Source organism: Strix uralensis, chromosome 8 (assembly GCF_047716275.1).
Source record: "Strix uralensis isolate ZFMK-TIS-50842 chromosome 8, bStrUra1, whole genome shotgun sequence".
Lineage (NCBI taxonomy): Eukaryota > Metazoa > Chordata > Aves > Strigiformes > Strigidae > Strix > Strix uralensis.
This window is the reverse complement of record NC_133979.1, coordinates 6,481,083-6,495,235: the sequence shown is the minus strand read 5'-3', so window position 1 is coordinate 6,495,235 and position 14,153 is coordinate 6,481,083. Positions and strand designations below refer to the sequence as shown.

Genomic DNA, 14,153 nt, shown 5'->3' with positions numbered 1-14,153 from the left:
GTCGAGCCTCAAGGCTTTAGACCATGCCACAAAGCAAAGGGGAGAGAATCAGTCCTATCACCTGCTACTTTCTCATGTTATGCAGTAGACAATCCTTTATGTTGTTCTGGGAATCCTCTTCCAAATGGGGGCTGGAAGGGGTTCATATTTCTGAGGGTGGGTACTGTGATCCCCGGTATGCAGGTATCTGTCATTTCCTCATTATAGATTTTACAAAAAGGTTCAAAAAGATCTAAGCAGAGCACTCTCTTCCTCCTTTTGTTTGCTCCTGCCCTAATTATCTTTGTTTCATAATTGTCCTCACTGACAGAATACAAAAAGGTTGATAACTGCCAGTCCCACATTGAGCCATAAAGAAGCTAGGAGGGAGCAGACTTACATACAGCTGCAATAGCATTCAGAAATCTTTGTAGTGATAGCAGAATATTTTGTTATATGGATATTATTTGTCTTTTTTGAACAAACAAACAAACAAAAAACCTCTTTCCACTTGCTTGCCATATTGCTGTGCCTCCTCCTCCTGAAAACACAGATGTTCTTACCCCACTAGTAAATGGAAAACGGGAAACAAGACATAAATATGTATAATAAAATCAGAAACAGTGAGATTTCCAAGACCAAGCTATAGGCCACATTTCCTCTTTTTGTGATTATGGAAATTTGGGCTTGATAGCTCCATGCACAGAGTGCCAATTATTCCAAGTATCTAAGATAAAGGCTGCAACTTTATTGAGGTTTTTTCTTTTCTACAGCTCTTCAAAAAGGTCAAGATTATTCCGTATTATATCCCCTGCCAAAAAGCAGTGTAATTAAAATAGATGGACAGATTTTAATTTGTAGCAGGCTTCTATTCACAATGGATGTCTGTTTAGGGTACTTGTTTAAAATCTGGTAATGTTAAATTTGTAACAACAACAAAAAAATAATGGAGTTCTGTGTTTTCATATAATTAATTTATAGCAAATGTTTAAATAGAGATTCTGTTCATAGCATATCCAACTACAGTGTATATATCAAAACCAGAGACCAAATTTTCACATTACGGCCTTAAAAGCAAATACCAAGGATGTGGCTGTATGGGAACGTTGAAAATACTTCATTAAAGGAAATGCTGTAGAAATAAAAGTGGCATTGGCTTCCTGTAGGTTTGATGGTGGCATGCCAAATTGCCATATGGGAGACATTGGTTTGGGAGTAAGTATCATCCCTGCCTTCCAGGCTGCAATTTGGAAACAACATGGCATTGGGGTGGAGGGTGGAGGAACAGAGGAGGCAAGTCTGACCCTACTTAAGCCCCTAGCAAAACTCTCATTGACTTTTGAGCATGCTGGAAGAGCCCCCACAGAGAAGCTGTATTTAAATGTCAACTCAGAGGGCTGCAGCTGCATATACAGTGACTCTTCCTGGCACTGCCTTGGACAGTTGTCTCTGCACACGTGCATGTCCCTGCAGTGCGAACCTGCAAACGAGCAGTGCGGTTAAATCACCATGCAAAGGACTTCCAAAATGAAGTAAAAGCCAAAAATACTCTTCCAAATGTAGCACCCACAGATGCTACTGGGAAATAGTTCTGACAAAGAATCACTCCAGAAAAGCGAAGTATATCAACCGATAAAACCTGCAGTGATACCTTATATCAGAGTGTGTCAAGTTCAGCTGACCAACGTGAAGCAGTCTCTCACAGGACAGTGGGTGGTCTCGCATAAGTGAGTTTCCTGTGTGGATGAACAGACCTTGTCTGCAGACAGGTACTGAGCTACTTGTCATCTCCATGTCCATCATGTTCTTCTTCTCGGAGATCAAATTACAATGATTGTAGCCACCATTCACTGTCAAAAAACAAAAACAGAACAAACCATAAGCCTTTGACTAAGAACCCTCTACACTCACTATTACTTTGTACACTCAGTTTGGATCTCCTTGCAAAATTCTTGCAAATGACATGGCAGTGGAAATGAAAGGTTTCACAAGGAAGCAAAAATTAATTGCAAAGGAATTTGGATCGATGAACTATGGTTATTTCTCATTTTAAGTTTTGTGGCTATTTTACACTTCATAATCTAACTCAAAAAAACTTAGTTTGATAGCTTCCTTTCTTTCTCTGTATTTTTACGGTAAAGTCTTGCCCATGTTAGATTTTGGAGAGGGATGTTTCAGAGTCCCTTTTTTTTCAGGGAGAGGAGCTCTCTGAAAACAGTGACGTAAGTCAAGTTTTTCTTTGCAGACAATTATCTCTGTGATCATGACTTTAGATGGGCATGTTTCTACTTTACTGTCAGGTCAACAGTGTGAAAAAATGTAACTAATTTTGTTTCGACGTATACATTTAACTGTATTTTCCAAGTAAGCTATTATTATAAATGCTAATAATAATATATTCTACTCTGGTGAATATTACATTTTACCAGACTTGGAAAAATAGACTAGTCATAGCAATATTCTTCAGAAATATATATATGTATCACCACAAATGATAATCTAGCTAAAAAGACAGGACAAAGGGGGAATTGAGAATTCAGATTGCATTGGTCAAATTCTAGCAATTCCATTTACTTCAAAGGATATTAGTTGGGTTCTTTACCTCTACTGAACTAGTCAAATACACATAGATAAGCATGTATAAAAGTATTTGGAAGAAATTTAGCTTTCAGAGGCTAGTTAAAAAAGTCACAACAGCCATTTACCATCATTTTCACTATTGTATATGAATCATGCTTTTAAAATAGTAGATCTCCCTCTAATCTGTTTTCTTCATGGAGACAAAACTTAATGGTGTCAGATACTAATGGCAAGCATATTTCTGTCGTTTTCATACAGAGCCCAGAGAGTAACTACTTCACCCTTGTACCCAACACTCACGGTGATGGGTGCTATAGAGCTAGACTGCATTGTAGTTAGTTCATTCTCTATGGAGGCATTGAGTGTTGCACACTGAGGAGGAAAACACACTCTGCATTCAAAGTGACAGAAAAGACAAAGCCTGCACTCAGTTTCATGCAGATCACTGATCCTCACAAGCATCAAGGTCTGTCTTTTACTAAGGTGTTACAAGGTATGATTCATCACTACCCAGACAATGCCTGTCTATGTCGTTCAGCCATCCTAAAATGGGTGTTTAGGATGGGCTCATGCAACTTCAGGACATGCTTTCCTCTTCTCCTTGACTATAGAAGGTGCCTAAACAAGTAACTTAAACTGAGTACCTAACTTTTAGACAGCTGCAGTTGAGTGAAATGAATCCCTCTGAGTAGCCATAGGACTTACAAATATCTTCATCACAATAACCTACTTTACACTGTTCTCAGGTCTGGTCCTTCTTCTACTGAAACCAACATTGGGCCTGCCATTGACAGCACAACTCCTACCATTTCAACACTATAATTTGTGGTATTATCCAGAGCAGGTAGATACTCATATAGAATCATAAAATGGTTTGGAATTCATCTTTCTCCATCTTTCTTATGAGCCTGCTTTACATATTAAAAGGCCGCAGTAAGGTCTCCCCGGAGCCTTCTCTTCTCCAGGCTGAACAACTCTCTCAGCCTGTCCTCACAGGGGAGATGCTCCAGCCCTCTGACTATTTTTCTCCTCTGGACTCACTCTAACAGGTCCAAGTTCTTCTTGTAATGTGGGCCACAGAGCTGGATGCAGTAGTCCACGTGGGGATGTCATGAGAGTGTAGAGGGGGAGAATCACCTCCTTCAACCTGCTGGCCACACTTCTTTTTAGGCAGCCCAGGATACCATTGGCTTTCTGGGCCTCAAGTGCACACTGCAATATCCAATCCTTCATCCACCAGTATCACCAAGTCATTCTCTGCAGGACTGCCCTAAATCAACTCATCACTCAGTCTCTACTGAGTTTTACACCTATATTATACAGGTTTTACATCTATATTATATAGGTATAATATTACATAATTAAGCCGATATCGCAGTATCTAGTTAATGATATTTTCATGATATAAGGATAAGTAAAATTGTACTCATTAAGTTTTGCAATTGCTGCAGTTTTGTTACAGCATTTATGAAGTCCCTACCAGAGGCTGTGATCATTTTAATCAATTATTGCTTCAGCACAGCTCCTCAGAGCAAAGGCACCCTTAACATACACAAACCTCCATTTCCTCTTATGGACAGCTGCTAATCCTATAGCAAACGGAAGGCAAGTGGGAGCGCCTGAGCTGCTGTGGTCCTCTATAATTACAGTCACTGAATGCTTTGAAAGTGATGAGAATCACGTTCAGGGTTTTGGTGAGTATAAATGAGAAGAAACAGGTGACTGGGGAAAGCAGAAAAAGTCTATGGTAACTGGAGAATTTGTGAAAGGGATCACAGCACAAAAGTCCATTCTCCTCCACTGGCTGGGCTCCACAGCCTCCCCATCATGCTCCACGGCACCATTGTAACAGGGAAGACCATGGCAGATGAAGACGTAGTCCAGGCAAGCATCCAGACCCATAGAAAAGAGTGGGTACATGTGACACCCAAATTACAAGTCTCATGAGGCATTATTGTGACATTTCCAGAATAGAATTCCCTGTTTTCAGTGTTTGGCTGATACATTACATTTCTTGACCATTTATTTATTTGATTTTTATTTTTTTAAGAAGTCAGAATCTTTAAAATTGGAAAAACAATACCGGCTTTTTCCTACAGAGCTCAAACACAATACCAAGGCACGTCTTAGGAAGTGTAGTCCAGCATTTTATACAAACAAAAAGCCCACGTAAGAGTTTTAGGAATGATACATGAGATTTTTAAAGAGAAACAAGTTTGTATTTAAACTATATGAAGGGGGACATTAACCTTCTTCATGGTAATTGATACATATGTTCTAGTTATTTCAGGTCTATATTCAGAGACCTGAATTCACCAACACTCCGTGATTGTTCTGAATGACCCTGAAGGTACTAAGAAGCTGTACAGAAATGTAGCATCTTTTGGCCTGTGCAGGGCAGTCAGCTCTATTTGTTGGTTTTGGATCTAAGCAGTTAAGAAGATCACTTTGGATGCCTTTCAGCTTATAGTGGGTGTCTGCGACCATTAGCTTTGCCCTGCTTGTAATCATGTCATAAATTATCATTATATCCCCTGGAGTCCACAGCTCCATCAGGCTTTATTCCATTCCTATTCTGGCTTTATTCCATCATAATTTAACTCACTTCAATATCTACCTTAGCAAGACTCTATAATCAGACTTGTGGTGGTTAATATACATACAAGAATCACAATGAAAAGGGTATCTAAATAGACTGCTGAACACTGGTGAAATAAGTTCTATACACTTTTAAAGGCCATATCACTGAGAGAAGTTGGCAAATCAGTCATACCTACAATACCCAATTCACAGTTTTTCCATCAGCAATGTTACCTGGAATATGTTCAAGACTTATCTTCCCTCCAAAATACTGTGGATGCTTTTAAAATGTTCTGGTTTATACTGGACCCGTAATAAAAACACTTTCTTTCTTTCATTCCCCAAATGATACAAGTCTGAAATTCATTAGGGCTTTCTAAATATGCATTTTATCAATTTTATCATATTATCAAAACACAGAAACTTGAAGCTTCCACTCAAAGTTCAGCAATAGCAACTGTAGCACACACTGATACCTATTTGTGTGAAGATGGAGATTTCCTAGAATAACATGAACATTATCCCTGTGCTGTCAAAAATTATTATCTTCTCTTGTAGCTGTCAAATCAGAAAATACATTCTCTCCCTGCAAAGGAACAGAACACTTAATGCTAAATCCATGAAATTATGTGTGTTTCAGCCAATGCATCATACATTTGCCTTCAAAAAGTACCTTATAGATTTATTAACAATAGCTAAAAATTTCTTGCACAACAGTGCCTTGAGTGAAGTCACACTTGCATCAAAGCCCTCTGAAATGTGCCCACCACATGGGAGTTGGAACAATGACAGACAAGGAACAACACCAGCGCTCACTTCCACCCCCCCACCCCCCTGCAGCAACTAAAAGAAGAACTGAGAGAGTGTCTCTGAACACAGACAATTAGAGTCTATGTTCAACTGTTCAAGCACATGTGGAAGCAAATTCATTGCCTCTGAAAAAAAGGAAAAAAGGTCTGGTTTACACCCATGTAACTGAGAACAGAATCTGGCCTTTTGACAACTGGCTGTTTTATACAATGTTATTATCACTGGCTGGCATACACAAGATTTAAGCATTTTCCATGTCTGGAATTAGATCTCCTCTTTCACTGGTATCGAGGGGCCTTTAACCTACATACTGTAACTTACCAATAACAGATGAAAAGAGCACATACTCCCTACCTTATTCCAAAGGGTTCACCCTGCTTTCAGTAGAACCATAGCTATTTCATAAATCCATATAAAAAACTAATCCTAATTTACAGAGAGCAAATCTAATAAAAGCAGAATGGTTTCCAGAAGGATCTCATGGAAGTGGAATCCATCAAGGTAACTTTTGTTTTTCTCTTCTTCTGTCCTGCAGTTTTGATTTATATTTTTACATTTAAATGCTCATGAAGGGAACAGAAGAGGTTGATACAGTGGTGTGCAAAGACTGCAATCAGGCAATTCCTTCCATATGAGTAATCAAGTTAGTTCAATTTTGGACATCTTGCTTCTTTCATTCTGGGGTAACTGACTTTGGGGGAGTTTCTTCTTGATTTATGCCAGATTAAGTCATGTGAGAATTGGTCCCATTGATTGTGACGGGGCTACACACCTCACACTGGTCAGGATCTGCAGTCAGCCCTACATTTCTTGCTGGGGGTAAATTCTCTTAGAGGAAGACAGAGCACTACCTCACATAAAGGGAAACCTGTCCGTGTAACAATGAGATCAACATTTAAAACAACCCTACTAAAGGGCAATAACTCACTTTCTTCCCTGGGGAACATCTTGTTTACCATGCAGGAAGGCTTCACTCTTACTGATAAAATTAGCTATTAAGGCTGTAGATAGATATGAGCAAAACTTACCAAATGGATAATTATTCAACAATAAACACATGTTGCAGCGCTTTGGAGTTTACCTAATTAAGGCCAATGAACAAATAACTGAAACGATGTATAACTGAAATGACTCACATTCAAAATAGAGATAGATTTGAAATATTTGCCTAACATACTTAGATATCCCCTGAGCATTGTGGGTTTTGCGGCAAAGACCAAACTAGGTCATTTGCTTTTTTTTCTTACTGCTTCATTCTCTAATTACTTATTTTTTTAAAAAAATTTGCCATTCTTGGTTTTGTTTGGATGCGATGTCCAAAATTTACCACGACAACACTGAGAAATGGAACGCTGTTACTGGCAGCTGGATGAGTCACGTGAGACGAGTGAAAGACCAAACAGTACCAGATTTTCTCAAACAAGTGAAAATCATCCATGCTGGAAGAGGCCATCAAAGCCCTCTGCGGAGAGAAAATTATTAACTCAAAAGGTGCCAAAACAGCAAAACTATCTATCATAGGGAAGGTACTGTACCCATACTCAGCAATCCATTCCACATAACTAGCGCTGAATAATCTCCATTACTGTATGGCTGGAGTGACTGCCGTAACTCCTACACGGTCAGGAATTTAAAAGCATCAAGAGAGATGCACAGCACTGTGCTGGCTGCTTGAAGGCTCTAATGAATGAATTGAACGCTTCAAAACACAGAATCTTCAAAACGATTCATGAACATACAGCAATTTCAACATTTTCAACAACAAAATCAATGTTTTCCCAAAGTATTTCATGCCTGTTATGCCATTCTCTATTGTGAACTGGAGGGCTTGTCTTATTCCTACAACACCAAGCCTGAGGGACAGAAAAGTAGCATAAAGGCCAGAAAATAGATACTATAGTTGTTCTTACACCTCCTACCAAGGCAAGTCCAACTGTGTGATCGTGAAGACAGTTTCCTATGCCTTGTGAAAATATATGGTTTCTCCTTTAGTTTCAGTGGACCACTATTAGAAGGGATATAAGTTTGGGTCTAAATTTTTCTATTATGCACACCTCTTAAGAGAAGGAAAAACACTTTAGAAGTAGGCTGGTGTGATTAGCCATGTATGGCATTATAGCCTTAAGCAGACCTTACCCAAATGTAATACTATTATTTTCACTTAGACCTTCAAGCTCATAACAAGATATCCTAAACACAGACTTTCTTACAAGATATCCTAAGATATCCTTTTCATAACAAGATATCCTAAACACCGATCTTGGTCTGGAGACCCCAAAGAGGGAATGTTGAGATCTTTTACGGACATATTTACAGTCATTTGCACTGTCTGGTACACAACCACTAGGCATTTGGGCTTCTCACCACTTGGAAGAGGAAGGTTCTGCACTTTAAGGGACCTTTGCAATAATTTCTAATTCAGTATAAGACTTCCAATAACATTTGACTATAAAAGATGACCTTTTTTAAATCACACAAACATGATGTGGTCCCAGATGGTGTGACTATGACTCTTCATGTAGGTACACGTATACTCTCACAAATCTTTGAAAAATATCTTTTTATTACATGCTGTTTTATCCTGTATATTTTGGGATTTTCTGTGTTTTGATTTCATCTCTGTGTAGTATCAAAAGTGTGCGCCACTATGTTTTTATCCTGGGATAGAAGGAGGCAAGAAACCCCTTAGAGCTGAATAGCCCCAGAGCAATCATTAAGGTGTACAATTCCTTCCTTGTTTCATGAATTATCTGAGTCTTCTGTGATATACAGGTAGCAAATGCAGGATCTGAACATGAGGCTGAGGAAACAACTACATAGATAGTGACTATCAAACAAAATCAACGTTACACAGAAAAGTTACTAAAATGTTCAAATATAATTGTGCAGTTCTTCAAGCCTATTGGGCAGCCCATGGAGTCAAGCATATTGACTTTCACGCACAGCTCCTACGTGTCACGCACAGCTCCTTTGGTTCATTTAGACTGGCAAAGGAAGGCAACAATTGTTTCTCCAAAGCATCAAGACAGAGATCTCAAAGTCTCTTTTGTTGCTGTTTGTCCTTACCTGAGGACTGAGGTGGTTAACAATAACAGCACTGAATTTTCACTGCTGCATTCAAGAGTTCCTATCTCAAAGATGAACAAAGCAGCTCACACCACAGTCCAGGTTCACCCTAGATCTCTGTACCAGTTACAACCTGTTCACATTTTAAAGCCTGCTTCATACAGCTGGTAAGAGACTTGGCTTCATTTTTTTATAATGCTTGCATATTATCCTAATAAAAACACAGTAAGTGAGAACCAAAAGATTCTTTATTACAGAGCAGACCATACTGTATAGTGAGAGTCAAGTGAAGACCCAAGTTGTCCTACATTTGTGTATCAAAACAGAGGTGGCAGATCCTCTGCCTATTTGAAAATAGATACCTGAATCCATAAAAGATAAGGGTTAAAACCAACAACATTCAATAAGATTATAATAAAAAAGAAGGATCTCTTTCCTCCAAGTTTTTCAAACCATCCTATAAAATCCTGTAACAGAAATACTTACTTCTTTACTTTCACATTGATGTATGAGTGAAGACAGAAGGGCTAAGAAAACTCTTATAAACTAAAACAACCCAGCTAGTGAAATAAATTGTGGAGTATCAATCTTAAAAACTTGTGAAAGATAAATATAATCCATGTGTGTCTTTCTAGTAAATTCTGGACCCTAAGAGTTGGCTACATCTATATTTGTTATTTCATGTTCAATTTATTTTTAAAACAAGTTATTTGGATTGCATTTTATTTCTGTTCTGTGGAATTTCTTTTGCAGACTACACACAGTATTTTAAAAGAGTGAATGAGTAGGGTTGGCATTACCAAATAAAGAAGCGTGGTTAATTTTATATCAGTCTAACTTAAAACAATTTGAAAACATTTCAGTAGTTTAGAGATCTGTAACCTTTTCACCTTCGAGCATGTGGATAGATATTGCTCCCATATTTGACTTTTTAATATTTTAATGGTAATCTTGGAGTCCAACAGGCAGGCTAAGAATGCAGTAACAATACAGTACATCTTTCACCGCTAAAACGGCTTGCAATGTTATGTAGTTTAGATTTCCATCAGAGACCTTCGCAACACTTTTTGAAGTTAGCAAGTATGGCTGAGATTCAGGAAAACAGATGCCATGTGCTTAGGTTCCAGTGACTTCACAGCCTTAGTTGATGTTCTCAGTTAGCCTCTAGATGTGTAAGAATATAACCATTTTAGGCAACAGTGAATAGATTGTCAGAGAAATAAAATAACTGTCTACTATCACAAGGAGTCTTTCACTACACTCAGGTTGGGAACCCAACATTCTTGCCTTCCTATTTGGATCTCAGACCTTTAAATTATCACAGAATCACAGAACGGTTTGGGTTGGAAGGGACCTTAAAGACAATCTAGTTCCAACCCCCTGCCCTGGGCAGGGACACCTTCCACTAGCCCAGGTTGCCCAAAGCCCCGTCCAACCTGGCCTTGAACCCTTCCAGGGAGGGGGCAGCCACAGCTTCTCTGGGCAACCTGTGCCAGTGTCTCACCACCTTCACAGGGAAGAATTTCTTCCTTTTATCTAATCTAAATCTACCCTCTTCCAGTTTAAAACTATTACCCCTTGTCCTACATTCCCTGTTAAAGAGTCCCTCCCCATCTTTCCTGTAGCCCCTTTAAGTACTGTGAGGCCGCTCTAAGGTCTCCCTGGAGCCTTCTCTTCTCCAGCTGAACACCCCCAACTCTCTCAGTCTGTCCTCACAGGGGAGGTGCTCCAGCCCCCTGATCACTGTCGTGGCCTCCTCTGGCCCCACTCGAGCAGGTCCGTGTCCTTCTGATGTTGGTGCCCCCGGAGCTGGGCACAGCACTGCAGGTGGGGTCTGACGAGAGTGGAGTAGAGGGAGAGAATCACCTCCCCTGACCTGCTGTCCCCAAACAGAGCTGCGAGCAGACTGAAAATGACCATTTCTCTCTTTTGTGGAAATCAGGACAAAACCTTTTTGCAGCCTGATGAAACACAGGTCTTGTCATTACATTCATCCTTACAGAGTCTCCTCAGCTTGGAATCACCTTTTGCCTGTTGCCAGGCAATCTGAAAAATATTGTTCTCAGCACATCTGGCCTTTTTTGTGGTCAGTTATCCTTCCTCACAGCTTGGATTTTAGTAACAGGGGGAAAAGACATTAAAATAAATGTTTTAGGAAAATATTAAGCTCAACAAACATCATTTTAATTAAAAGGAAATCCTAAAACCCTCCTAATGGGCACTTGGAGAATATAAGCTCAATGTAATGAAATTCGATGTATTTCTTTTTTCTTTTTTTAAGACGACCATGTTTGGAATAGGTTTAATTCTAAGTATTTCTGATAGGTAGGATATATTGTTATGATTCTCCTTGTCCTGCCAAACACAGGAGAACAGGAGTGCCTCTGTCACCTTATGAGTAAACATGTTCAAAGGAGACACAAATACATCCATAGGCCCCATTCTCCTTTCCCACTTCTCCACTCATCTCCATTTCCCTTTCATTTCTAAGCTCAGTTTGAAACCCTCTCTTCCACTGCCATCTTTAACCCTCTCCAACTTGTGCCTCACCTTCCAGTACACGTTCCAGGATGCCATAGATGCAAGACTGCTGCCGTGCTGTACAAAGCTGGCTCTACCAAATCTGTTGTACTATTTAGATGCACCAGTTTTAACTCTAGCTGAAGTTGGTCACACTACCTGGGTACCAGGCAACTGTATTTTTCAATGTGAGCAATACACATTAATTAACATACAGAAGCTGCTGTCAGTCTATCTCATTTAAACTCTCTGCTTTCACACATCAGATTGATCAACAACCTGCGCTCCCAGGGACCAGCTGAACCAGGACGGATTGATCCACACCCCCTGAATAAATGCCATTGTGCATACTGGTGTAAGGGATAAGACAACACTGTTTAGGGATACGTACACACTCACCTACCCTTGTCCCCCTTGGTTTGTCTTTTTTGTGGCTCTAAATGGACACCACTGGGGTTTTCACAGCAGCCTGTAGTTAGACAGGGCCAGTAGGTTAAAAGAACTCCAGAGTGAATCTTTCAAGACAGAAGTTCCTGCTTTTGTGATGAGGGTACTTGAATGGTTCCTATTGTAAACATGCTTTCATCATCAATGATATGACTCCATTGAGAAGACAGGATCTTTCCATACATGCACAATTTGAGAAAATCTATTCCTTTTGGTTTTTTCCTCTAAGTCATTTAATTCACTAATAGTCAGAGCATGCCTACTATGAACCGCATGTGGGTTATGGCTTTGGCATTTACTTATTAAACCCTGAACTTTTAAACTCCCAGATCTCCACTCCCCTGTATTTTACTTAGTCCATTTAATCTCTCTTTTCCATGGAAGTTGTAGCCAGCAGACCATGTAAAGACTCCACAGGGGTATATGCTCTCCCAAACATTTGAAACACAAGGATGTGCAGAGAATGAAAGCTGGGGTTTTGCCATATGGCACCTTGCATATGTCTTGTGTAAACATATATGTCTCTATGTCCCAAGAAGGAATTTTATGTCTGCCTGGCTCAGCAGTACACTATATATATTAAAAACGGAAAAAAAACACCACCCATACTTACAACAGAGCACAACAAAAATTATTTCCACCAAGATGTTGGGCTCAAAGAGTTAGAAGCGTGGAAGTGTCACCAAGTCAGTAAAAGCCATAGAAGTTAACTGCTACAATGACAGAATCACTGTAGATCACACAAGAGTTATGCAGAAACAGTAAAGAAAGGGGGAAGCTGGTAACTAAAAAGCATTCGGTTCTTTTCAAGGCAAGGTAGATGGAGGAAAAGGTCTGGTGGGATGCAGATGCACAGCATCTAGTCTTAAGGACCTAATTCTGATGCATATATTTGGAAACCAGTTTACTCATAGTCAAAGGAGACAGAAAATTACTCATAATAGGAATCAAAATGCATTGGGAGTCTAGAAAGAACTTTCCATGTTGCTATGTGATGGCAATGCTCCAACACATAAAGGGAAGACAACGGTGGGGAGCTAGTAAACCTGCACTCCACATCAGCTTCCAGCTCTGGGTTCTCTTCCATTTGCTGGCCCTCCAAAAAGTGCAAATTAAGCTCCTTTCCTATGAGAGGTTTCCTAAGTCTCTCCACTCTACTGGTATCTTTGCTCCAAGCTCACCTGTTATAGGAGCTTCTTCCAGACATTTTTTCCTGGTTCTTTATATATGAGAGTGATGAAAAACTACAGCGAAAAGGCATTTGACTGCTGAAGACTACACATTCTCCTAATGCAACTTGCATTAGTTTCTCCATTCTCTTATTAAAAAGGAGACATCTTCACATACACAACCTCCATCTAGACTCACTGCAGATCTCGCACACTTACCAAATAACTGACATCCCCTATCAACCTCTGTGCTCTTGCGTAAAATTTTTTACAATAAAAACTCAAATTGCTACCACAAACAGGCAAGCATTTCACCTACACAGTCTTCTTGATCATTTAACACTTGATACCTAATACAGTAATGGCTTCTTTGCAGCTTAGAATTAACACTGCCAGAAAGAAAATTCAAGACAAACAAACAGTTTCTCCAGTATATGCTGAAAAGAGCAACAGCTTACCCCTGCTACTTCTCATTTGCTGTTTTCATTGTTTGACATTTCTTTCTGCCAGGATTTTGGCATTATTTCAAGGCTTGATTTGAAATATATTTAACACCAAGTGATTTGCAATGTCATTTTCTATTTTACCAGAACTATGCTTGGGACTAATTCTATTTAAGTAGAATTTACCCTTCTGCACTCGCTGCCAGTGAACGGGCCTCTTGCAGGCTCTCCACAGCAGAGTGCACTTCTCCCTAACTTTATACAATGAGAATAGCAGTTGTCTATAATTGCCGTCTTAGGATTGTAGATATATGCAGTGCATGTTAAACATACACCTTAATGTTATCACCAGTAAGAACAGTCTACTGAAGGACAGTGTCAAACGTATGAGTTACTGGTGCAACAAATATCTATATGCCACGTAACACAGTAAGAAGAAAAACTTTCCCCTGTGACTTAAATATAACTAGTTCAGGTGTCTATCCAAAATGGGGCAACTTCAAAACAGCTGGGAGGACTGAACATTTGACTGTATCAATCTCTTCAGAAAGCCGGATTC

General features: G+C 39.6%; 1 protein-coding gene across 2 annotated transcripts in view; it reads right to left on the bottom strand.

Annotated features, from left to right (window-relative positions):
* The window catches only part of GLIS1 (GLIS family zinc finger 1), a 205,912-nt gene that overhangs the window by 109,663 nt on the left and 82,096 nt on the right, over positions 1 to 14,153 (bottom strand). For both annotated transcript variants that reach the window (XM_074877165.1, XM_074877166.1), the window contains exon 2: positions 1,631 to 1,829. In XM_074877165.1, coding sequence (XP_074733266.1) covers positions 1,631 to 1,829 — 199 coding nt within the window. The remainder of the gene's footprint in view (positions 1 to 1,630; positions 1,830 to 14,153) is intronic.